The sequence below is a fragment of the Cygnus atratus genome, chromosome 12 (genome assembly GCF_013377495.2).
Source record: "Cygnus atratus isolate AKBS03 ecotype Queensland, Australia chromosome 12, CAtr_DNAZoo_HiC_assembly, whole genome shotgun sequence".
NCBI lineage: Eukaryota > Metazoa > Chordata > Aves > Anseriformes > Anatidae > Cygnus > Cygnus atratus.
The window spans coordinates 9660819-9688790 of NC_066373.1; the positions used below are offsets into that span (position 1 = coordinate 9660819).

The 27972-nt window shown below is 37.9% G+C and overlaps 1 protein-coding gene across 1 annotated transcript; it reads right to left on the reverse strand.

The window, feature by feature from the left end:
• Positions 1-446: 446 nt before the first annotated feature.
• On the reverse strand, positions 447-27968 carry DYNC1LI2 (dynein cytoplasmic 1 light intermediate chain 2). The gene is made up of 13 exons (XM_035543491.2): positions 27750-27968; positions 26968-27041; positions 26432-26548; positions 20010-20240; positions 14163-14326; positions 13765-13858; positions 13080-13215; positions 12251-12362; positions 11125-11184; positions 10310-10351; positions 9769-9886; positions 8619-8735; positions 447-3468 (listed from the first exon to the last, which is right to left on the reverse strand). The coding sequence occupies exons 1-13, from the start codon at positions 27842-27844 to the stop codon at positions 3362-3364; spliced, it is 1467 nt and encodes a 488-aa protein (XP_035399384.1). The 5' UTR covers positions 27845-27968; the 3' UTR covers positions 447-3361.
• Positions 27969-27972: the final 4 nt, after the last annotated feature.

The following is a 27972-nucleotide window of genomic DNA, read 5'->3' on the forward strand; positions in this document are numbered from 1 at the left end:
TTACGTTTCTGATAGTCTGAATTTTAATCCTTCAAATTTAGGGCCAATGCTCTGCTTGGGTATGGTATTGCAACAAATATATTAGACAGTATACATCTTAACCTGGGAAAACATACAACTATTTCTCTAGTCTCACAAAATAAATTACTTGTACCAAAACCAGTTCTGCGGATGTATCTGTTTATGTGTAAGCTATTAGCTAGTATGCCTCTCTCTACAACCCTAGCTAGACTAACTTGGCTTTACTTGCGCAAGGTGAGCAAACCTCTAAACTCTAAAGAGGAGTCGCATTAGCAAAGGCTGCTACAAGACCTCCCAAGGAGGAAGCTGTAACTAGTTACTTTCCATCCTGAACACAACCATACAAGCCAACTTATTTCTCCTCTTCACAGAAACAGCTCTAGAAAGGTGATCATAAAAACAAACAAAAAAAAAATCACAGCATAAAGCAGTCTGGATTCGTGTTTATTGAAGCCAGTAATTAAAGATGTCCTTATTTTGCCAGCACTAGAAAGCAAGATTCCACATGACTGCATACTGCACCTGGTTAAAGCCATACAACTGGACTAAGGTTTGTTTCATACATTTGCAGTCCTAATTGTAAGGTGGAAAAAAAAAATCCAACAAAAAAAAAAACCACAAAACCCTTAGTATACAGGACAGTGAACTTTCATTTACAGCATGTATATTGTTAAGTTCATGATGTACAGAGCAGTCACTTTCAACATAGTTAAATTAAATAAAATACGAAATTCTGTTCAGTTTAAACAGGTTTTTTTTTAAAAGCCAATAAAAAAAAGTGCAAACTTAAAATCAAGCAGCATAACCACAGCATTTTTATGGAGGGCCAATCTTTAAACTTTTATATTTGCTTCAAGTTGAATGATTTCATCTTTTGTTTTCTTAGTTTAAACATGAACAGTAGATGCAGTCACTATAATGCATATAAATATAGTCATATAATAGTTTAAACAGTCTACCATACAAGTGTATCCGCAAATAAAATGAAGTTCCACTTGAAAATGTAAAGGCTGTTTGCAATTTGGCCTTTGGTTCCAATGCTTGAAGACACCAGAAGAACAACTGTGCAGCTCACCAAAGTTGACAGACTTTGGCAACCACAGGATGCTACATAACTCTTTCAATAAACTAGGAGCATTCACTTGCAATCAGAAACTGGAAATCTGTTTCTGTTTTGTCAGAAGCATCTTTCTGCAAGGCTGATAGGTTAACATACATTATCAGTTTTGATTAATTTAAATATATTTAACATTTTTATAAAACCAGAAAGTACTTCAATTGTAAGTTTTAGCCATATTGCTAGAGAAAGTGCTTACCAGGTTAGATGACAAAAATACAGTTTCAGACTGAGGTTTTCAAACTCTATCCCATTACAATCACATACTTTTCCAATTTTCCTGCCATGCCTTTGATGTTTTAGTTTCTAATCTCAGTTCTCAGTGTCAGAAGGACAGTGTAATTACTTCTGGTGTGGTAACTTGCAACTGGCACTCATTACACCAGGAAGTATATCCACATAGCCCACCAGCCATCCACATTCTTAGTCTGTTACCTAGACAATTGTATAACTTCAGGTCATACCTTTTATTTTTAAAAAAAGTAAAAAAAAAAAAAAAAAAAAAAAAGTAAAAAAATATTTTCAACAAAAAACTGGCACAAATAACATGCTTATGTTAATGGTTGTCAAAGAGGCAAGTAAATACTCTTAGCTTTCTAGATAATGCTTAGACAGAGTTACAAGAACAGCCTCTTGATATAACATAGGATTTGAAGTTAACATCCAGTACTGTGTTAGTGGTCAAACTAATTCTGTATATTTAAGTAACAGTATATATTAGGGAAGTTATATCCAGACATCAGATTTAGTACAACAAGTTCATATCAATAAAAAGTAAACTCTGCATAATTCAAATTGTGGTTTTTCCCTTCAACATTAAGAGCACAGAATATGCTTGGTATTTTTAATTTATGGTAGTGTGTACATGTAAAACAAGCATACCGTATATAAAATCAAAGTGCCATTTCAGTAACCATAACAGTTTTGTTTGTTTTTATAGAATGATGGTTTTTTGTGACCATGGACAGAGCTCCGTTACAGCAACGGGGACAACCACAACCCATCTTTCCAAATGAAATGCTACATTAAAAAAATATACAAAACAAGTTATCAACTATGTTCATCATCTACACATTCGTGCTTTTTAGGTTACCTTCAGATTTGGAGTTGGCTGCACCTGCAGCAGATGTGGTTGGAACAAGGGCCTTGAAAGCTTTTTTAACAACTTCCACAGGTCTAAGGCAGGAATCAATTTCAGCTTCGTAGCTAATATTTAGTTACAAAAAGTAAGAAAAAAAACACTGAGTGTTTTGTAGCACATTTCATTTTGGGAAAATGGTAAGTCACCCACCATTCTTCATAGGCTAGCCTCTTGGCATAAAAAAAGGCAGAAGCTATCAGAAAACAGGACTTAAAATTAAATACAAATTGCCAAACTACCGATTTTAAAATAAAACCAAACAGTGACTGTTTGTACTACAGTGCACAATAAGTTCAAGCACCTTCTAAAGACACGCTGTGCCAGGCACTTGGATCTAAACAAGTTATAGTTTCTCCCTTTGTCAGCTACACCAGCAAGGGCATCCACACTTAGACTTTTTTTTTTTTTTTTTAAACTAAAACAAGACTTATAACAAGAATAAATTCCCATGATGCTTAGTGTTTGGCCTGGAATTCTCCAATGTAAAGTAGTCTTTTTAAAACAGTGATTATTTACCCTATGTGAAACACAGGATTTAACAACATTGCTCCTCTCCAGTCAATCCAACATTCTAGTTTCTTACTGACCCAAATCTGTTTCCCCTTTTAGGGCTCCATTCCCTGCCTAGGCTTCTTTCACCTAATTAATTTTCTGTTACACCACCACCACCACCTTTCCAAGTATTTAATGCATTTGCAAACATATGAGTAGCCAATTCCAGTAACTCTGAAAGATGTCATTTCTCTTTCTTGCCTTGTGTGCAGTCAGTAGTATTATTTTAGTAAGAATTCTGCATTTTACTTCTCTGTGCTCTTCACAACAGGAAATGCAGCTGCACCTGCTTACCTCAAAAACCAAAAGAATTGCCCTATATAAACTCTAAATGGTTATCTTATACTGAGGGATTTTATATGCAAACTTCCTGAATGTGCACTTTTTACTGGGACAAGGCAATGACATAGTAAGCTCATTTCCCCTGCCCCAAGAAAACTGATAGCATCTGCCATAGCAGAAAATTCCTGGTCTTATCAGATCAATATACATAGTTATTTGGTCATTTACATATGCATCTTTAAGCGCTATCAAGCTTCATTCTCTGTTGGAGGAGAGTTTGTTGTTACCATAGAGTCTGGCTTGCGAGTCATCCTATCCAATTCCTCTTGAACATTTGTCAAAACTGTTTTTTGTCCTAAAAAGAAAACAAAGCAAGGTTAAAGCAATCTCATTTCAATGAAATATTCTTACTGATGAGTACAACTATTGATAAACTCATTTTTCAATGTCAATATATCATTTAATTGCTTGTTATTTCCCTACCTACCCAAGAACAGAGCCTGACTAAATGCCATGCAGTAGCTAGATAAAAACTGATATACTAAGATTTGATTCACTTTAGGGAGACAAAATGCTGAATTATACAAAAACATGAAGCATCAAAATAGCTGTGACATACTTTAGAGCAACTGACATTTTAAAAACAACCACATATAGACTTTTCTATAAAAATCAACTGTATACAATTCTATTATTAGTACACACAGAAAGGAGTTTATTTCAACCCAGATTTTAACCACAAGCTCTCTGAGGTATGTAGAACACCTGCTACAAAAATCACATTTGTTTGGTCATACTTGCTGTGTTTCAGTATTAAACAACTAACTCTTTTATGTCCGCAGACAATGTTTCCCTTAAAAAGGGGGACATGAATTGCATATTCATTTATTATCTCAGAGCCATCATTTCAAAGGACTTCTTCAATTGAAACCAGACACACTGAAGCATTTCATGGAACAACGTTTCTTACATTTTTATATTAGACTCAAAGCTTTTTAACAATTCTCCAACTGAACTACAGTTTAATTCCCTCATTCTGAAAATTATAAACCCACAGACAAATTAATCACTAAAATTGGAACATTATATTCTAATGCTCAAAGCATACAAGCATTTAAGATTAAAAATCTATATTTTTAGACAAAAAGTAGATTATATAACTATGTACAGCTTCCTTACATAGCCAAAGAATTTAACAAGCATCTGTTTTCTAGTTCAAATGTGTGTGAAATATTAGGTGGATTTTTTCCAGGGTACATGCTGAAAACATTAGGAAGGCAAGATTTCACTGTTAGAGATTTAAGTGTTTTTTCCAAAGTACAAAGACATAACTAAGTTAAAAGGCTACCTTTAATCACTGTAAAGGTTTTAGATTTAAATACTAATCATAAGCCATGGTATTCTTAATAGCATCTATTCAAAGCATTAGTAAATAAACAAAATTAATAAATTAGTAAATTAACTATAACATATTTATAAATTTATAATACAAAAAACTTCCTTTGTAGACTAAGGGCACCTTGAATCAGGAAAAAAAACCAAAACCCTCTCAGACAAAAGTAGGTTTAAACAAACTGTGGCATTTTTATGCCAAATGAACCCAATTCTTAATTTTCCAAAATAATACCAAGCAGCTGTGTCCTGCAACTACCTCATATTAGACATGTAAACCATCGCTAAGCTATTCAGTGACATGTAGGTTCACATACTCCCCTTTACCGCCACCAGAAGTGGTCACTTTTCAAAGGAGAAGAAATATACAGTTGTGATTAAGAAAATGATAATTTACTCTCCATGATATTTGCTCTCACTTTCCCTACAAGAGTATTGTCCAAGATGGTAGTGGCCTTAGTCAATTAGATCTGTGCTATACAATTGTATGCATTTTCTTTTCCAGAGTGGAGTGAGATCTAAGAACCCTAGTTCTTCATCTTTTGCACAGAAAGGGTAAATGAAACCTTAGAATGTGGAAATACCTCCTTGTATATACAAATAAAGTAACTTTTTATACCAACAAGTCCACGAGGAAAAAAAAATCCAGCACAGAACCTACCATTTGAAGCTTTTTGAGTTATCAAGTTTTACACATGGAAACAGACACTCCAGCAACATAAAAGCATGCTGGACACGTGAAGTTGCACAGCATGGAAACAGACATAACATAGCATTTGAGAGTTCTCTCATGTAAGAGTTGACATTTCATAAACCAATCAGTTAGGCTGACCAGTATGTTGAAATCCATAACGTCTCCCTCAACCTACAATACTCTCAAAATTCCAACCACAAGATACTCATAGCTGTGGGAGAAACAAATGGTTTCCTTAAAACAAAATATTTTCAGCAGCAACCTTCTGAAAATTTAGAGCTCTTTAAAGAGTTCAGGTTAGGCACTTAAAATCTCCACAAAGATCATTTCAGTACATTTATTCACATAGAAGAGGCTGCCGTAAATAAGACTTCCTAATCCCACAAGTCATATCCTCCTCAACTCCTCCACAAAAGATCAAGTAATCTTATCACCAGCACCGGGTGCCTTATAAACTCAAGGAGAGCTTTTCAGATACGAAGGAGTGCTTACCTTCTCAGTACTGCTTAATTATATCATAGTTGAATATAAGATGTGAGAACATCAGCTGACAAGGACCAGGCATATTCTCTTGTGAGTTAAAGTCGATTGTTCTGTTCAGAAAGTCAGGGGACGAGTGCAAGCTGCCAGCTTAATACAGCCAAGAAAAGCCAACCGCAATCTTGAGATCATTCAGATGTACTTTCAGCAAAGGAAGAGAGATGCTGCAGCAGGCACTACAATGAAATTTATCTGCAGTGCTGCATAAAATTCTAACCACTCATGTTGGAGAAAAATAAGCCAACGATGGCAATTAAGAAGAAGAAACCAGCAGGGAAAAGAGATCAACTTTTAACAGACGGCTAGAGGATAAGTTGTCTAATTTAGTCTAACAAAACAAAAAAGTTAAGAACTGATATGACTGCTCTCTCTAGATGTCTCAGGAGAGGAATAATCTATTTAAATTAGAAGTTAACGCTGGCAAAAGAAAACTACACATAGCCATTAGTCATCTTTGAAAACTCTTGAAACACGCAGGGTGTTCTAGAAGACTGCAAGATGAGAGACCATTACAGACTAGTTAGTTTTTACTCTAGTATTTTTCCAGAAACTGCAATGACGTTTTAGATGCTTACGAACAGCCTAGCAGCACAACAATAACATGGATCTGTTACCAAAAAGCTGTGTCAAGCCAATCAAGATTTCTTTCTATCATAAGATAACATCTCCTGTGGAAAAGGGAGAATAGTTGATACCATCTCACACAATCTTCATGTAAATGAACTAGAAAAAAGAAGTCTTGGTATTTCATAAAAAATGAACTACAAATCCATAAAATAACTCACTAATTACCCATATTACTAGTCACTATTTTTAAACAGCAATCTACCCAGTCCAACTGTTGAATTTATCAGATATGCTGGCAAGCGTGCTCAAAGACACTACAAAGAACTCCAAATGACAGGACTGGAGGTAAAAACTTATTTATATAAATTGTCAAAGCTGTGTATAGTAACAGAATGCAAAACAATGATGAAGCAAAAAATAGTGCCTTTGGAAATACTAAGGTCATTTGATACAGACTATCAAACATCCGATTAGGAGGCAGAAATCATATTAAACTTGCTGTATTGTTAACAAATCCTGGTTAATATCATACAGACAAAAAATCCTAGCATCACGCTGAGATGTCTAAACAGGAGCACAACACATAACACAGATTAAGTTACCCCTACTTAGGGCTGACAAAGCCTTGTCTGAAGCGCTGTATTCATCTCTGAGCACCGAAAGAAACAGATCTTCTGAGTAGGCAGTCCACAGAACAGTAAGACTTATCAGTGCCATAGATATGCCCTGTGAGGAAAGGCTGACAGAAGTCTATTTTTGTGGTCCAGACAGAGTCACATGACAAATATTAACAGTTTTTAAATATTCAGAAGACTGCTGCAAGAAAGATGGGATACACTGATCTCTGTCTCCCTTGAACAAGACAAACAGTGCTGAGATAAAGAGATACTGATTATAAGACAGAAAGAAAAGAAAAAAGAACTGGAATAGACTTCCTGGAAAGATGACATTACATCTATTATTTCTAAGTTTGTTTCTTTTCTTTTTAATCACCAGTCAGGAACTTCGTAACTGATTCTGCTTTAAGAAAAGAACATGGATGAAATAACCCCTAACCATTATGTCTAACTGTTTTTATAGAAGTAGGACTAATTTGACAGTGCAGTAATTAAGCGTACGATGCTGCTCTGGATGAAGCAGGGGGTACCTTTCAGTGTTTAAATGAGAGGGCTCTCTAGCTTCAGGCAGAATGTAATAAATGTATTTGTAACATAGATAAAATTATATTAAGTAAATAAAGTGAGTATATAACACAAAAATATTTTATCATTACTTTTTTAGTAAATAAATTTAATAAGATTTATTTAGGAGATTTAGAAAATTCATTATAAATGGAGGGAAAAAAAACACAAACTTACCATAAGTCAAATTCTAGCCATTTTTTGAGCTTTCAGAGTATGAAATGACATGTAAAACTCTTCCCAATTAAAAAAAAAAAAATCCTTTTCTTCTCCATGGATAGTTTCAGGACCTCTTAATAGTTACATCCTCACTGTCTGGCATAAATTTTCTTTTTAAATTTCACACAATTTCACAAGTCTGGGATCTGAAGTAGAATATCTACCAATAACTTAGTACTGAAATAATTCTGGAAGTAAGCTCCTGAATATAAGTGGTGATGGGAATGCCAATACTGAAAAGAAACAGCTAAGTAATCAACAAAGAAGTGAATTTCTAACATTGGGTGGAACAACCATACACTTTAGAGCACTTTATTTTCTACATAGTGTTCTGATGGTTTCTCTTATTTCCACCTAAAATAGTGTAATTGCTCTTCAGTAAATATGTCATACAATACAATCACACACACACAACAAATCCACTAAATCAGTTATCAGTTGTGTTGGATCACAATAAAATACTAGATAATTAACAACAGAATAACCTCAAGCTGCCACAACAAACAATTTGTTTAAACTTGAATTCTGGAGAGATTTCAGTAATTTGACTGGAAACTACAAGCTGAACCCAACATAACACATTTCTTTCAAGTAGCAGTTAAGTGTCAGGAAGGCAAGGAATTCTTATGTAAAATATTAGCATCTTTCGAATACAATCAAGAATCAGATGTCATTTCTATCCCAGCAGTACAATTTCACTCAGAGTACTGAATTATAGCAAGTTTAACAGAAGCCATGAGTCATGGAGTTGCAGTAATCTAATCCTTTAAGAGACTGCACATTTTGGCATTGTATCATCTGTCAAGCTCTGCCACTTAACTGAACGGCTTAAAAGATAGACACATTTAGACTAATGAGGACCAAATAAAGTACTAAAAATACAGAAACAGCCTGCAGTAACAGATCCGATACCTGATTTCTTTGCTGTGCTTTGCACTCCTCCAGCACCAGGACTTCCAGGAGAGCCAGTCTTTTTGCTCAAGAGACTGTTAAAGAAACTTGCCAAAACACCTTCACTTGCAGCATTATCTAAACAAAAAAACAAACATAAACATGACAGAATAGTTAATGCTGGTTAATGATAGAACTTACTTTTCCATATACATGTAACACCCTTACCAATCAAGGAAATAAACCTCAAATACAGGAAAGTCTCTCCCTTGCTCAGTTTTAAGACACTAGTCCTTCTGCTTTCTTTGGCCAAGTCAGAGATGACTGAAAACACATTACTGCTCTTCTGGGATGGAGGGACACAAAATGTTAAATTAAACATTTGTATGCATTTGCTTTTTCTAAATGTAGAAAGCCAAGACACAAAGTATAAAACATCTAGGTGCAACTTAAAGATCTGTAAGTCCATTTAAAAATAAACTGCACAGAAATTTTAGAGCAGCCTTTCATGCTGCACTGATTTTCATAAACCAGAATTTAGTTACAGAGCAATGCCATGATCTGGAATTGGATGAGTAAGTTATCCATTGTAAGTGAACTGTGGTACTAAAGTGCATAATTCAAAACAAATTTTTGTCCTACCTACTTCCTTAATGCAGAGAAAAAAACATTCAATAATGCAGAGCTCTATCTTATGAGGAAAGGAACCAGTCAACAATGTGGAATTCCCATCTTAGTGTGAAGGAGGGGAAGGGGTTCAATTTCCAAGTTATTTCAGGTACTAGAGAAAATAACATTCTGGAGAGGATTTAGTAGAAGAACAGGTCTCATTGTGGATTCCAGAATAAAGTATGTGACGTATAAACCTGTGTGGAGTTTAAAGCAGTCTCCACTAATACTCCAACTGATTCATATAATAAATGTATTTAGGCAACGTAAACAAATTAATGTATTTGAACTCTGTCCCACTGCTTGGCAATAACAGAACTCCAAGTTACGTGAATGACAAAGAATAAAACCAAAAAAACCTGAATCTATGCTGTAAATTCATTCTTCTTATTAAATTGACACTATACCATTAGTAAATAAATTCCAAAGTCCTTCTGCAAAAGAGGAGTGTTTCTTCTAAGGGAAACAACACATGAAAAAAAAGTAAAATGCTTATTCATACTTTTAATATTTGGATCTGGCTTCTTAACTGATGTTATTGGTGAGGCACTGGGTACATTGGCGGGTCCAGCTCTGCCTTGAGTTCTTGGGGATCCTGCAGGCCCTCTTGCAGGAGATTCCTTAAAAAATTCCAAATCACTTAATTAAATGGACTAGTTACATAGAGTAAATGCAACATTGTGTACAAATTACTTTTTTAACCTTTGTATTGACACTTAGTGTGCCAATGGAGAAAAAAATGTATAAATATCACAGGCTATTTTGGTCATGTGCCTCCACTAAGAGAAAGAATCAGCGTAGGAAATTTTCAGTTCAAAAATCATCAGATATTTTTTACATTTCCACAGTGAGTTAGAATGAAGTAATTTTTAAGCAACATCATAAAATATCGCCATATATTTTTGAATTTTCCACTGTTTGGAAAGATTATGTATCTGTAATCACGTGTTACATTTATAAAATGAGCTTCTGCATGTTAGAATCATTCCCTTTTCCCTAGAAAGGAACAAAACACCTCCTACTCTTCTCTTGGATCTACTTACGGATGCTCTTGTAGGCGTTGCTGGCTGTTTGGCAAGGAATGACTGCAAAAACAACATATTAAGAATTTTAATTATTTTCCAGAAACTACAGAGGAATGAAATACAGTGAAGCTGACTAACTATTACTTTATTTCATCATTCACTTTTCTGATATTTACAGACTTCCTCTTTGATATTTATATACTTCCAAACTTTACTACTAGAGGAAATACCACCAGTTATAAAGAAAAAACATGCCTCAGTCCTTTTTCTCACACAGCCATTTCAGAACTACAAGCCAGAACCATAGACACTCAAGTCTGCAAACTCTATGATATTTATAATCAACTATATAGAAAACTGTTATTACGGTGGTATGTTTTTTTTTTTTTTTTTTTTTTTTTTAAAAACAGAGCAGTTGTTATAAACATAAGAAAATAACAAGATACAGCATGGACAAATTTGACACCTTAAAGTCTTTTAAGCCTCCAACTCTAAGAAAACTGCAATGCTGAGATGTTTTTCAAGTACTTGTATTTTACAGATCGACCTACGTATGTTGTGAAATTTCAAATGATCTTCTTACTCTTCTCCTTTGGAATATAAAGGATTTCTGTTTTGATCATCCTTACCATTTGCCAAGACAAGTGGTTACATTTTCTAATTGTATGCATGAAATTATTAGTTCACAATCACATTCAAATGTGAGAAACTGAGAAGCTGTTGTCTCGTAAAGTAAACAAGGAATGGAAAACTGAAGGCATCAATGGAGAACTTCAAGTAAAATCTTATTAGTAAGGATTTTTTTTCTTTTAAAAAAAATCTTCCATTTTTACCTGTTGCTTCATAAGAAATACTTGTTCATCTTCTGCTGCCAGCTCTTTATCATGGACTAACTGTTGAGAAAAATATTTCTCTTATTAGAAACAGAAACTGCAATTACTGTAACATTTTCTGGCTTGATGATCAATAGCAAAGAAAGATAAGCAAATGTTTAACACTATTCCTTAAAATATTTGTAACTCCCTTCACACATAAGAGTAGTAGCACTGAAGAGGCTGAAATTGAAAAAGTATTTTAAGTGAATGGAGTAGACTAGCATGGAAGCCAGCCTGCGGGAATTCTCCTCAGAAGGCGAGCACTTGGTAAGTACCCATATTTATCTTTACAAATTTATTTTTTAATCTCATTAACATTTCTTCCAATACTTGATATTATCTTATCCATAAGGCCCCAGATTCAATCCCTCAGCTCCCAAAAGCATTACACAGGCCTTATCAATTTTAACTATTGATGCAATCACAAGTTCCTACAGGTGTCATGAGTTACAATCAGCTTTCATGTAAAGCTTCAATTATCTTCTCCCTTTTCCAAACACTGCCACCTGAGCTAGAAACAGTAGGTAGGAACACTGTAAAATAAACTTTACAATGCAGACCAGAATACGATTTAATTTACAATTTTCCTTATTATCCATTTTACACAAACTGCTCCTATGTGCCCATTCCAACAAAATTAACAATATAGGGAATTTACATGGATTACTTTCTGCTCTTGCCCTACATGAAGAACTGTCATTAATAATGCAATGCTAGTGATATGCTTTCTTCTTTTACAAGGTTTGCCTCTACATGATAGCCTCAATTACATGTCCGTATGTGTAAACTGCTGAAGCCTTAAAACAGTATTCTGTTTTCAAAAAGCATTTTTGCACAGCACATCCAGAAAGGTTCATGTGAAATGGATATTTTTGGACTGCCTTTGATTCACTAGAGTGAATGACTTCAGTGTTTGCTTGCAGTATCTTAAGCTAGTGGAAAATGAAAGCCTGATGCCTTATACATTTGGATACAGAAAAAAAAATTAGATTTAGAGTTTTTCAACATTGTACTGTTTGCCTGAATGGCTGTTAATAACTTATTTGTCAGGGGACAGTGGAGGGAAAAGTTCAACCTTTCCTACCTTTCTTACAGGAGGTTTTACAATGAAGTCTTCATATGCATCTTCTGGTTTCACTGTTGTGAAGTTTTCATGTAGAATGGCAATTTTCTTTTCATTGTCCCAACCAGCAGGTCTATAAAAAGAATTGAAGGAAAGCTTTGCCTTCTGAGCCACAGAAAGTATGTCTACAGAGACCAATCGTTTACTGCCTGCTACCTGAACAAGGCAGTCTTAGCCAAAGTCAACCCTAATTCTCAGCTGAATTCTCAAGTAATATGCACTACACTTACTTAATCCAGGGCTTCAGAAGACTCACATAAGATGATTTTGAACATTACAAACCATTCAGGTTTATTTATTTTTCTTTTCAGAACCAGCCTGTATACTCCAGATATTTTTTATCCAAAGTAACAAAATCAAAAGCTGGTGCATGTAAAATATACTTCTGATTTGCTGGAAGTACAATAGGTATGTGCTGAAGTCCCTCAAAAGATTTAGTCAGTCACTTCAGTTTAAAACAAGACTAAGAATAAATAATGAAAAGAGATATTTAGAAGTATATCACACACATGAAAAATGGCTAAAACCAGCAACCCCTAAAAACTCATTTATTTCTTTGAATATTATTTTCAAAGGCTAGTTTTGCAACGTGGACCTGCTGCTCATTAGAGAAATAAGAAAACAAAGATACTTGTTTAAAGTACCTAAGTTAAATTTAGCATAGCATTTCACATTCAATTTCCAGCCTAAAAACATAATGCACCAAAATAATTGATGCAGATCCTTTATCTACGTGTAGAGTTCAATATGACCAATATGCTTTCAGATTGTTTTTTTACAATGGACTTACATAAAAACTGCATCCTTTTCTACCACTAAGGCAGGTGTGGTAAACTGAAAACCGTATGTTTTATGTACAATGTACTTATACAACAGATCAAGGTTCTTTTCCTCCTTAACCGATGTATAAATCAAGGCAGCTCCATCTGATTACTTATTTAAGGAAAAACATGTAAGATACAGGTTTCAAATGATATTAGTAATTTTAAAACAGAGGCCTAATGGTCACGTATCTACTAGAGCTATATTTGAGAAGTAATTAAATGCAAAAGCTATAGCCATTTAGCATTTGGGGAAAGGAAGGGGGGACATACACAGAAGTTACCTACTCCCCCAGGCTCTTAAAAACTACAAGTTCTGAGGGAAAACAAACAAGCAACAACAGAAGGAAAAAACACACACACAAAACTAAAGAAAACCCCAACCCCACCCAAAAAAGAAAAAAAAACACCTTACAAAACATAAGACAAGTCTTTCATAAAAGAAGAAAAGCTCAAAATCCCATGCATGATTTTAAAACTGTAATTTTATACACCTTCAAGCATTTCTAAGACAACAAATGCTACTTAATAAATAACTAAATACCAAGCAATTCTGAAGTGCAATTTCTCAGATTGATTTTACGTGCAATTAAACACTAGAACATTATTTTTTTGCTCCCAGATTTCAGTAAATCTCTTTACAGTAAAGGATACACTGTAAGCAGAATCGACGAATGTGTGACTGAATGAAGTCAAAGTGTTCTTCTCTGTAATCGTGTTCCTTCTCTAGTACACTCACTGCATCACACTGGAAGAAAGGGATAAAAAAATCCATTTAATTCCAGCACGTCTCTACATTTTCTTTAATATTTCATAAACATTTACACTAATCCTTTTGTTCTAAAATGCCAACAATAAAACAAATTATAAAGTAATTATCATACAACTAAATAAGGTTATTACCCTTCTGCAAAATTAAAAATAGACACTGACGTCAGAAACTTATTTTTAAAAGAAATCTAGAATTAATTCAGCATGTCTGTATAAAGCAGATGCTCTAAAGGTCGAGTAATTAAACTTCTCCACAGTGGCTAACAGAACTAGAAACTTACTTTTGTACAAACTACCAGCACAGGAATACCGAGGTTGTGAGTCAGCACATTTTCTCCAAGAGGTAAAGAAACATTTTCATCCTCTTGGCCAGAAGGGCCTCTTCTCTGCGGTGATCCTTGGTAGCCTTCTTCAGGTTCTACATACTCTTGAAACTCCTTTATAACTATAAAGATAGAGATACTTGTGAGACAAAACAAATGAACTAGTTATTTTAAAAAAAAAATAATTAATATGACCTAAAATAATTTTATCTATTCCTAACTAGACATCTCTACAAAATGCAAGCTCAAGCCTGGTTGCCCCTTCAAACACAGCTCTCCTCCCCCAGAACTTACAACAAGGTAAATCAAATGCAATTCGGGGCCATTACAAATCAGCAAAACTAGCTGCAAGAGTTATGGTATACACAAATGCACATTCCTCAGTTCGATGCATTTCATTATAGTTGAGTTCCCAAAGAAGATGTAAATTTAGCTTAGCAACCTAACCTATACTAAGTGCAATTTGCATCTGGTCTTGCAAGAAGAAAACATGATGAAAATGTAAACGGGCACAGAAAACACCAAGCTGAAACAGCCACTTGTACTGTACTAACCTTAGAAACTACTACTCGGTTTACGTTTCTGTTACAGGAGTCAAATGCTAGAAATATAAAATATACTCTGCATAAATACATACTCAGTGACTTGTAAATGCTATCTGAAAAGACATTCTGCAAAACTACCATGGAGTCCAGAGAAAATCAGATGTGTTCTCTGTTTCCATTTCGTGGATGAATGTTCCAGTAATAGCAAATACTATTAAACACTGAAGTGCCTAAGAAATAGTATTATCACCATTTTGGAGGCACATTGGGACCCACACATTCCTTTATCAAAGCTGGGCTGCAACTTACTCCCCAAATGTCCGTTTTGAGGATAAAAGTCAGAGCCCAAGCAAACCTGCCCCGGCACAGTGCATCCTGAAAGTGCTGCCTCGCACCCCAGCCCCACCTGAAGCTGCCTCCTGCCTCAGCCACGGGGAGCGTGCAGCACAGGGGCACACAAAGCTCCATGACTTGCTCCTGTGAAGGCACCTTTATTGCGCAGAGCGTCACCAGAGCTATGGTGAGAGCAGACTGCATGTACAGTGAGGAAAACTCTTGGTAAGAGCTCCGAATCTACGGCACATTCACAAAGAGACTGTTGTTCAGTACATGCAGCCACGTGACAGGGCCATCCGATACATCTGAGGTTTGGGAACCAGTACAGCCTCAGAAGTTTGTAATGCAGAGCCTGCAGTATGAGGTCATCGCACCTTTTCAAAATAAGGAACATTTCTGCAACAGAACGGGATGTGGAAGGAAACACAAAGCAGAAAAAACAATTCTGTTCAAAGCTGCACAACCTACAGTTTTCATCAGAAGCATCAAATTGTGTCATCATTGTAGGAAACAAAAGAGCTCAAGTCCAGAGCAAAGCTTAAAAAAAAAAACTTTAAATATGGACCTTTACTTCAACCATCAATTCAGTATCTCCCAGGAACCAATTTAAAAAAAAAAAAAAAAACACAACAAAACCAAACACTGAATCCAATTACTTTTAAAGCTGGGAAGGCAGTGCCTTCTGGTGGAGAAGAAACCACAATGCTTTTAAAGAGATGTTTTCCTCTAGTATTGGTTCACACTCAGCAACTGGAAATGTAAACTCCCGTATATATGCTGCACATTAAATGTGATCATTGACCATCATGGAAAGCTGGTTAATTCCAAAGCACTTCAGGAGAAAAGGATAAAAAAGTTTTCATTTCATTACTCAACCAAGCAGATTGTTCCTAGCTCAGGGTAAGAAAACAAACAAACAAAAACTATTGAAGACAAGTTAATTTCAGCAGTTCACAGAGTACCATTTATGTTCCCTGCAATCATTCAGACAAACCTCATTGCCTTCATCAGATGTGAGAGAATATTTGGCAATACTGGTCTAAATTTACTACTGCTTTATAATCAGACGATATTAGCTTGCTTGACTTTGGTCACAGCAAAGGAGAAAAACAAATGTTTACAAAGCTATTTAGTCATATAAAACCCCTCAAGTTTGGGAAGGAAAAGCCTCCCCTGAAAACTACGGCTGATCCCGTGATACAGGCAATCACTCAGGACATCAGCAGCACCACTGACGCTGAGGCTCTTCCCTCGCAGACCAACATCACCATCACCATCGCAGAGCTGCCACCAGCAAGGCTGTGCCTCTCTCTCCCTGCAGAACCACGCACGAGGGAACAAAACCGCTCCGTGGAGGTGACTGCTGCTGTGCTGGCAGCAAGGCAGCAGGCTGGCATTCATCCCTCACCGGCAGCTGGAACGGCTACGGAATACACGCCCAGCTCTACTTAGCAAGGGCATCTGCTGAGCAAGGAAGTACAGCTGAGAGCAGGAAAAAGCAGTAGTGCGAAGCTCGAACTACTGGATCTTGCTTCTGTACTCAACTACTTCAAGTGGTTCACATGCCAGCTAGCGATGGGCTCTTAAAACAACTTTTCAAGACTCTCATTCAATCCCAAGTCCCATTCAACATTTAGCCTGGTTAAAGCCAAGTAAACCTGCATCACAAGTGCTATCAGACTACCTCTCAGCAACAATTTCTAGGAGAAATCCAAGATAATTTCTCCTACAGCATATCTCTGCCTCACAGACATTTAATACTTTTTCTCCTTACCTCCCATTACTGTTACTTCCTCACTTGATCTCCACTCCGAGACTTTTAACGGACCTGAAGTTCATCATGTACCCAAACAGATCAAATAAACCCTTTGCTCCTCCCTTCTTTAAAGTAAGCTATAAATATTTTCTCCTTAACATAATCCACGTTAGCTTTAGCTTAACAACTCCTTCAGTTGTATTTAAGACACAAAAAAGGCACAAAAGACTAATTCAGCCTGAGCAGGGGACACTATTTAACTCTCAGATAAACATTATTGTGTTTCAAGCCTTTGGCTTTGAATACAAGTATCTTGAATAACATAATAGCCATTTTACAAGTATATTTCATTTCTGCACTTCCTAATTTTTGTTAGTTGTTTTTCTGCTGGGCTGACGTAAGTACGGAAGCAAAACATAGACCTTCCCTTAAATAACTTAATGTCTTGTTTAAGCAGTGATTTATCAGAATTAGAATATGAATTAAGTCAGAACATTGGAATTGACATAGTTTAAATCCACACTAGCAAAGCTTTTAGCAAGGCATTTCTGCAGAGCAGCTCAGTGATAGGAGCGCATGCAGACAAGTTCTTTGTACACTTAAAATAATTCAGAAAGAAACAATTTCTTTCAAGGCAGCCTGTTACTTCCATATAGGTGTCCTGTCTCCCATTCTGGATGCTCTTTAACACAAAGGAAAGGCTTCCCATGAACCAGACGGAGGCCAGCATCATCCACCCAGCAAAGCCAGGAGTCAGTATCACGAGATACTGAACACTTATCACAAGATACTGACTCGTGCAAACACAAAACAAAAGGCTGGGTGGAGAAAGGCCACAAAAACCTTGAAAGCAAAGACAAGCAGTCCAAAGTTCAACTCCGTCAGGAATGGTGAGCTAACAAAAGGTTTTCTGGAAGCCGGTAATAACATCCTGGTGATGGAGAAAGAATCTAGCAACACTTCACATGGATACTTGAAAATGTTTCCCTGCAGTCAACAAGAACTACTGATCACTTCAACTGAGGAGTGCAGTAACTAGTGTGAGTGCTGAAAACATGCAGCTTGGTCTACATGCACAATTTAAGTCTAGAATCGAGCATAAGAACATACAGTCATACAAGCTGAAATCAAGAAACACATACGTGCCTTCATGTAGTGTTATGCTGCACTGGGGCTTTACTGGCACGAATTTAACACATCTCTTCACTCTGCACCCTGTCCCTGTGTTTTGACTGCCTGCTTTATAGCTGTGCTTCATCATCCCTTTTTTTTCCATATTGGGCTATTGCTACACAGCCGATTCTCCACTTTCTAAGTGTCAGCATATCTCAGAAAGCACAGGCAGGAGAATTTTAGTAAGGAAAACTTTGCTGACATAGACTTTTTTGAGGACTATAGTCACAAAGCGTTCTTCAGGCACGTGTGCATTATATTCTCAAGGCAGCTATGCTAATATGGCCACAACTATAAGAGGGATTTCTTGGGCACAATTTGCTGTTAAAAGAATTACAAGTTATGGTGGCCAAAGTTCTGAGCACACATCTGGCCTTTAAGTTCTGCAAGAAGTTAAAAGACGTGCACTGGAGATGATACAACTGCCCTGCACAGTGACTACGAAAAGAAGCAGGAGGGAATTTTGGGAGAGAAGACATTTAGGCGGCCCCTCTCCTACCTGCATGATATTGGACTGAAGTTCACCGCTCAGCCATACGATGGCAGCAGAGTCCTACAAGTGTGTAAAACAAATCCCAAAATTTCCTTTTCCCTCAACTCTATTAAAGAGCATGAGAAACTAGGAATTTCTAAGGTCCTTCCAGTTAGAAATCTCCAAGACAGCACTACTGGAATGCCTTCTGAGTTCTCCAAACACGGTACCAAAGCTTTGCCACAACTCTAACTGGCTCCTCCATGTGGGGCATTCGAAGCAAAGGCTGAAAACATTTTTTCTCTTCAAAATTCAACTTGAAATGCACAAAGAACTCCAGACTTCCAGATTTATTTTGATTGTCATAAAGTTTCATGTGATTCTTAAAAATGCAAATTAGGTTAGCTGCTGTATTTTGAGACCAGAATTGCCTTTCTCCCATTCCCCCCAAAATAATGCTTTTACCCTTAAAAAAAAAAATAATTTTGTTTTGTTTTTAATATAGCCTGATGATCAAACCCCAGATGGTTTCAATTGTTAAGTATATACTTTAACTAGTATGCTGCAGACAGAACCCTTTTGGGAAAGCATCATTTAACATTCAGAAAGGAGATGAGCTATACAAATACATCTGAATGCCCACATGCCAAACAGATTACACCGCTCCCTGAAGTGAATCTAAGGAAGCTACTAGACAGTATTTGCAAGGTTTAAACACTCCAGCGCAGCCAGGAACCAACCCTGAAGGAAAAAAAAAAGAAAAAAAACTAACAACCACCCATAACCAGTCTGGATGTATAATTGAGTTGAAAAAGGAACATGTTGCTAAGGACCTTCCACTGAAGGAATTTACTTTGGAGTAATTCAATATGGATACAGAAAAAAGAACTCCCTACAAACTCTCAACACTATTTTCGAAAAGAAAAGAAGCTGCAAAAAATAATACTGCAGCAGCAACTGCTTGCTAGTGCCAAATTCTTTCCTGCCACAGATATGCAAGGAAAGAAGCCTAATTTATACAACATTCCTAGTGTCACAGGGTAGGAAAGGCAAGAGTGAGATGTACCAGGATCATGGTCTGAGGCTCATGAAAAGCAAGGGCGACAAGACCTACCGGAAGACAAGTACAGTAGGGAACGAGACCTGGCTGGGATACCACAGTAAAGCAAACCACTCACTTTGCTAGTGAACTTTGTCACTACTTTTAAAATTGTGATTCTATATAGCTAGCTTAAGAAATGGCCTTTTAAAAATTAAATCATCAAAATCTCATTTTTCAAGGAATATAGAAAATTAATCCACCTGAAATTTTGTTAGCACAACAAAATCATTAGAGTTCTTTTAAAGCCTAACAGTCCATTCAAATTTGAGTTGTCACCATAACTTCAAAGCAATTCTTACCCAGCTCACTCTCAAAACGATAGTTTGACGAAATTTATCATTACAAAAGAAAGTGGCAGAAGCTAGTTTAAAAAAAAAAAAAAGAAAGAGGGGCAAGAATGTAGGGATGCACAAACACTTACACTTCTGTTCCATGTCTCTCATCTCCTCAGGAGGAATTTTCAGCTTATCAATATGTTCTTGCAAGACACTGGCCCACTTCTGTAAAGACTCCATAACAGTCCACGGTCTAGACATATCTGCGACAAAGACCACTATGGTGTCTTGCAGGGATTCTGCAGAAACAGCAAACTTCAATAGCCCTTTATGGTATAAGTCTCCATCCAGAATCCAAACGTTACAGCGGGTATGATCTGAAAAGAAAAGGCACAGTTGAAGCTCAATTGATGCCAACTCGTTGCTTTGCTAGTCTGTAAGCAAACAGAGGAGTGTGCATCAGTGTTAAATCAAAGACCAGAGCCCAGCTAGCAGCAGATCTTGATGGTTTACCTTTTAACACAGGTGCATATATAAATGCCCAAATTAGTTGGCAGATGCTTCCATTTAAGAGGACTTTTCTTGGTTCAGAAGCTTTTTAACTTTTATAACTTCTGTTCTTTGGCTTTTCTTATTGACAGCTGACACAACAGTTTCTAGATACTGCATAGCACTCCTCAATTTAAACAGGGATATTACAAGTAAATCAAGGATACACATATCACAAATGTAACTCCAAGTTCCAAAGGGAGTTACAGTATAGATGAGCTCAGCTGGAAAGCCCTAAGGGTCCCTCAGACACTGTTTTAACATACTGAAGATATCTTACAACAGAAATAAGCTGCAAACAAGATACAAGCAATAAGCAGCTTTGGTTTCTAGCACAGGCGTAGGAGGAGCCGAACACAGGATAAACATAAAGCCTACCAAACTTTAAAGCTGTGCTATATGCTCCTAATTCACAATGACTTAACATTGCCTTCTACTTACAGCCTCTTTGTAGAATTAGTACTATACCAAAGATTTGTTTTTTAGTTTTTGTGTTTCTCCCCACATCATTTTGATAGTGACTGAAGAGTTTTTGTTGAAATGCAAGGGGAAATAATCAGCTGGAACGGACAGCTGGCATGAGAATTTTTGACCCAAACATGAACTTTGGCAATAAAAGAAAAAAAAAAAGAAAATGGAACATCATCTAGGAACGATGTTTCAGGCACTCTGGATAAACAATTCTACTCAAATTAAAAAAATAATAATTATATTATCCTCAGAAGCCTTCTCCTCAAAAAAAAAAAAAGCCAACTCCCTTTGTTTCTATCCACTAGGCTCATCCTATTATCTCTTCCAAAATACTCTCCATTCTCTTACAGTTGTCCAGAGAGAACCACGGGTCTCCACAAGTATTACAGATGAGAGGTGAATTATGAAATATTATGCACTAGATCAGCAAACCCATCACTGTAGAGTACAGATTTTCAAAATTGCTGCAGGGCTTGCAGGGTTGTTTTTTTCCTCCAATTTGTTGCCCCCTGTATTTCCCTGTCATGTGCTCCAAACCTCTCAACTTCACACAATACATCCAGTCTCTGTGGCTGTCCTAACTTAAGAATCATGTCACAACATAAGAACCCATCAGGATCAAAAACACTGTCTCTAGAAAAAGGCAAAAACTTGACTAAAGAGATTGGAAGGAGAAATGAGCACAGAAATACACATACAACCCTTGCTAATAAGGTCTTCAACAACATTACTGAGCAGCCCAGATTACATCGAGATGCTGTACGTGGGCAATCTTCCTTTAGCATCTCTGTAATGCTCCTACTTAAGTACTGCTAGAGTATCCTAAGTTATTCAAACATCAGTCATCACCAAATAGGCCAAAAAATGTGTTTTTAACTTAAATATCTAACTTCCAATTGTGCACTTCAATGCTATTGTTTGCAGTAAACAGTTAAAATCATTACTCTGTACTTAAGAAATACACCATGCAGCAATTATTTTCCCCTTCCTCCTCCCCCCCACTGCAGCAGACCACCTCACTGATACCAGCAAGGATTCTCACAGCACTGGATGCACGAACTGAAAGCTGTTGGAAGGCTTCTAAAGACTGAAGGAAAGTCTGGTAAAAGTTTGGAGAAGAAGAGGGGAAGCTAGAACACAATGTGAGCACCAACACAACCGTACATTAACCATCTCTGCAGGACTCTTATCCCTGCACCTTTTTGTGCATTCCCAGAAGCAAAAATCTACCAGTGGACAACAAGTCCTTGGACTTTCCATGAGCTACAGGTTATTAATAGACATTTGATAGCACAGTGCCTTCTTGAAGCAAATATGCTAAGTTTTAAAGAACTAACTTAAGTCTATCTACAACCTATGAAAATTTACAACTCTCAATAGCACTGTCATAGCTTCTCCTGTTGTGTGAGTCACAGGAAAGACTTTCACATCTTAGTAAGCAACAAAAATTAACAAACCCCTTAATTCACTGATTTTAAGTCACTTTTTTAAGCCAGATTCTAAAGGTTACAAAGGTTTTGTTTACTAAACACCTCTGTCCTATTTAAGGGTTTAATTTCTACTTAACATCTAGAATAGAGTGGAACTAGAACACACAGCAGAATTACCGCTCAGATGAAATCCATCTGCCAGGGTGACTGCAAGCCTAAAGCCTAACACTCACAGTACACAATGGTTGTTTTTTGATTGTCTGTTAAAGATAGCTTCATAGGAAAATGAAAGGTTTCCTCCTTTCTTACAAGGAAAGGCAACCATCAGGTATGGATTGGCATTTACATTTGCTATGAATATTAAACACTTAAAAATACAGTACTGCTTGTTCACAATTTGGCAAGGACTTGACGGCAAATTCAACTTTGTCAGCACCACGTCAAGCTCCCAATTAGTCATCCGATGCAAATGTTAACTGGACCTTTCGTAACGCTTGTGACATGAGATACCGAAACTGAGTAAACAATTATCAGATCCTGTTGGAATAACAGGTGTTGCTAACTAAAGACTATTAAAATAGCTGCCAAGATTACATTTTAAATCCTGTCAATACCTTATCCCTTGAGCCGAGAAGCATTTTTCATCTCTGATGAATTTTGCTGTAGATGGTTGATTCTGTGAACTGCATCTACATCTGCTGTATTTATTCAAAATGTAATGGTGGTAATTAAATATCATATCCCTTATCCAAGCCGTAAAAAGAAGCAAAATGGTGAAAAAAACAGTTTCAAGAGAATGACTTTAAAGATGATGACAAAAAATAGTCTCCCATTAGAAACCAGTGTACCATCAGCACTTGGCTCACTCCGGAACAACCAGTTCAACTGGAACGTGTGCATGGTGTGACTGAGGCCAGTCCAAACCTGAGGCAAAGAAACAAGACTATTTGATTTTCTTACAAGGAGGAGCGCCACAACAGAATGGCTGTACCTCACCTGCATGTTTGGTACAGCCAGAGCCTACTGTATTGCATTTGCAATCTGAGGCAGTCCAACTCAAAAACCTCCATGGTGTTTATAATTGCCTGCTAGCTGATACCTCACTGCTACCAAACCAGCCACCTCAACGGTTGATATAGTTTGCCGCACTCTCCTGCTGCACATCCTCACTTTAACTCTGACCCTAAGACACTCTGAAAGCTACTCTAGAAAAACATATCCTGTAAGAAAACGATGCAGAGCCCCCCTTTATATCCTACCAATTAAGACTCTCAGCTCTCAAAAGCAAGCACAGACACAAGACATCTGCTCATCATAAAGCAACGCAAAAAATTCAGACTTAGCACATCCCTGGGAAACTCCACTAACAGCGGAATCTAGGGCCTGAGCTCCAAGGTTATTAAATGTTCTAAGTTAATTCTACAGTTAGCACTCTAAGTGCTTTCATCCAGATGAACTAAGGTGTCATGTATGTAGAAGCCATACGCTCCAAAGATATTGTACCTGAGGCTAATGATCTAGGAGAATCCTCTCTCTCTCAGGATTGCTTGTCAGGCGTCCCCGAGCCTCATCTTGAACAAATGCCTTAGCCTAGGCACACCTGGGGATAGTACCCTAAGGAGAAGATTTTTCAGGCAGAGATTCAGTAGTGGACTTATTCTAAGTTATCCTGAGACCTAGGGACCAAAGTAGTGCACATTACATTGAACAACTAACATCTGGCAGAAACAGAACCGAACCAGCTAATTACCAAGGTAGTGGTGACATGCATCTTGACATCCAAGCTAGCTGTGAGGCACTGCCAAGAAACAGGCAGTGACGGTGAAAACAAGAAGTCAGTGGACACCTGTATCAGGCACAGAGGTCCTTAAAAAAAAAAAAACCAACCTTTTTTTTATAAATTTAACTTTCATTAAATTTGTTTAACTTTTCTTAGTGGAAAGACAAAAAGGAAACTCAATTATGCACCCTGTGTGACCCAGCATGAAGTAGTAACTCTACAACTCTACTTTGTGTAGGACGAAGGAGGAGCCAGATTCAAATATACCTTAATGAGGGAGACAGGAAAGGGAGGGGGAGAGGTAAAAATAAGACGCAACACAGAAGATTTCCCTTAAGACTTCCAAAGGGAGGTAGATAACTTGGCACTATGGCCAAACTATTTTCCCTGGAAAGGATAAACTCTTATGAAATGAAGAGAAAAAAGGTAAAAAGCAAAGAAGTCTTCCAGCATCTGGGAAAGAAGCTGAAAAGATCTTGACTCCACTATTCCACTAGTTTCATCTGCCAGGGTTGGCTTGGCACCCATGGAAATCCTCGTGGTTTGCTGATCTCAAAGAGACTGGGGTATAATAAAAAGCAGATACCCTCAAAAATGGGTGTATGATAGTAAGCTCCTGAATACCTATCTTCAATTTTTTATGACTTCCAAGAACTGTGGGACAGTTATATAGGCTTTGTTCCCACATCTGTGTCTGACTACACACACCTAAAGCATGCAAAAAGTTTAAAGAACAAAACCAAGTGTGTCCTAGAGAAGTCAGTGTTAACTCTGCCTGCCAGGAGGTCCTGACCTACTTTGCTATTTATTTTGCTTGCTGATGACACCAATGAGACAAAAAGGAAAGAGGCAGATATTATTAGATCCTAACACAACCATTAAAGGGATGCGCAAAGACCTGAATTCTGCAGCTGAGTCTGATAAACTAAAAGGTCTCATTTTTTCCTGCTACTAGTGCCAGAGTTCTTATGACAAGCTTCACGTAATCACATCAAATACTTATCACTTACAGATACTCACAAACAGACCCAAAATAGTTCCAGAGTGGAGACATACTTGAGGTTTAACAGCACCAGTAAGAATAGCACACCTGGCAATCGCCTGCTTACAATACCATCTCCTTTGAAGCTGCAAGAAGCTTGATGCCACAAGCTATCATAACACCCCTAACAGTAGGCTTTTCACCCTGAACTACTTACGCAGTACTAAAGAAAATTATACACAGGGAGAAAGCACTTAAAATAAGAACCTCAAAAAGTGAAGAACAGCCTCAACACTGAAAATTACACCACAAAAGATTTTTAGGAACTGCAAGATCAGGTGGCCACTGAAGACACAGGCAATGTACTCATGTACTAATGGTACCTAACTTAGTATCTGAAGACAGTTTATTACCACAGGAGCACAGGACCAATCTCCATAACAACCAGATACATATGGTACTTAATCACTTATGCAGTACATTTCCATTTCCAAAATACCGTTCTAGGATCTACCCAGTTCATCTTTCTTCAGGAAAGATGGATGAAACACCATCATTGCTTTCCTCTTCAGCACTGGAAAATCAGAAGGTCACAAGTTGGAAGACCATCATTCCCAGTTTTGGGGGAAGGAAACTATCATGAAGAGATCCAGAATTTTGCCCAAAATGAGATAGGCAGAGGAAGATTTAGGAGTGAGGATAATTAGCTCACTCTTCATTTCTTCCTGTCTCTAACCTTCCTAACAATATCCTAACAGTATTCTCATTGTTAGACCTGCTTGTATCAATCTCTTGCCTCCCATCTACTAGAAAAGACCTATCATTAACAGCAACAAAAAGAAATACAAGGGACAAAGAAACAAGCTCCATTCTAAGAAAATAAAATCCAAATTCTATTCTTCATTCAATTCTAACAAAATGACGCAGTTACAATTAACCAAAATGCCACTCATTGTCCCTTCAAGAAAACAACAACAAAAAAACAACCAAAATTCTGACAATGTATCACTTTTTTCCTATAACTATAAAGCAGTTGTATGAAATGACAATGTATCTGCTGGTAAGTCAACATCAGGAAATGCATCTACCCCAAAAGTAGATGGATCCTGAGCTATACCAATAGCTCAAGTGTACTTTCACCTCTTGCATAGGGGAAGTGTGAAACAGACAAAAAGGAGAAACTAGTCCAAACACAAAATGCATTTCACTTAAGAAAGTGATATAGTTTATAAAACATAGCCAATAATGCTGGAACTAGGTACTTGGGCGTAACCCAAAATACACTGATGAAACCAGAACTATAAAAAAGCAAGTCAGCTATTATTGTAGAAAAGATCACATACAAAATAAACTTACCATCCCTGTCTTCATCGTGAATATTTAAATATAAGTATTCCAGTCCTCTTCCTTTTTTGCCGTGCTCCGCTCCCTGTATTTTAGCCATAAGCGTGGTTTTACCAGAACCATCATCACCTGCCAGTAAGTTTGTACAGGAAAAGAAAAAGAAAAAAAAAGAGTTTCAGAATTAACTTTGTAGAAAAGACTTCCAAAACACACTTAGGAAATCAGAAGTGTTCTTGTACATTTTTGGACCACACTTACTATACTCTTTTAAGCGTTCTAGCGGAATCCAACAGCTTATACCACAACAATAAGAAAGAAGCACTTCATTGTTCAGTATTACATTCCATTTATTTAAATATATCTTATAAAACTAACAGGATAAACCAGAAAGAAAATAAATCCACCAGCCTGAAGACAAGAATGCCATAGATCATATTACATAAGCTAATTTTAACAAAATGATACGTCAATTTGTTTGCATCATTGTTTTCGACATGCTTTGCTTCTACCAAAAAAAGAAAATCCTCATGCTTGCATGTGCTACTTACCAAAAACAAGAATATTTTTGCCTGAGGGCAATTTAGATCTCGACCGGGTAGAAACTTCACTCAGTATCGAAGACCTAGAAAAAGAGCATCGTCCTCGTTAGGCTGACAGGCACACACTGCACACAGGCACCAGCACACACCGCTCGTCTGACAGCGCTGATGAGCTCAGCAGATCTACGCGGACCAATCCAGTCACATTCATTCTATTTACAAACTAGGCTGGTTGCAGATAAAGATTTGAGTTCATTTCAATAAAAAGCCTCCCCAGAAGCGTGCCACCTTTTTGAGGAAAGTTTTTATAGCACCTAGAGCACGGGCACTGAAGCCTCCTGACGCTGCTCTCCCGCAGAAGAGCTCACGTTACTGCTCAGCATTACTTCCCAGCTGATGACTAACTCTTCCCACAATCCATTACTGCATTTCACACGCGTTTCTTTTTCTTTTTAAACTGATAACAGACTGAACAGCAACACATCGAATCCCCCAGGCCCCATACCGCAACCCCCCGTGCGCCACGACCCAACCCCCGGCTCTGCCCCCATCCCCGGCGGCCCCGTTCCCCCAGCGGGCCGGAAAGCTCCTGTCAGCGGGCTGCGGGCTTCACTCCGCCACGGCCGGGGCTCGGGGCTCCGCCGCAGCCGAGGCTCGGGGCTCCCGCCCGCCGCAGGAGGGCCGGGGCGGCGCCGCGGGGCAGGGGGACCCCGCCGTGACAGGCACGGGACGCCCGGCTGGCGGGGCACGAAGGACGCGCGTGTGCACCCCTCCCTCGGCCGGGGGCTCACCACAGATTCTGCCCTTCCTCCTCCTCGCTGGGCAGCTCGGCGCCGCCGGGCCCGTCCGGCCCCAGCAGCTTCTTCTCCACCAGCACGGGCGCCATCTTGCGAGCCGCAGCCACAAAGAGTGACCTCAGCCGGGCGCGCCGAGGACCCCGCTCCTCCCTCTCCCCGGCCCGCCCGCTGCTGCTGCCGCCACCGCCCGGTGCCGCCGCCGCCGCTCCCCGCTCCC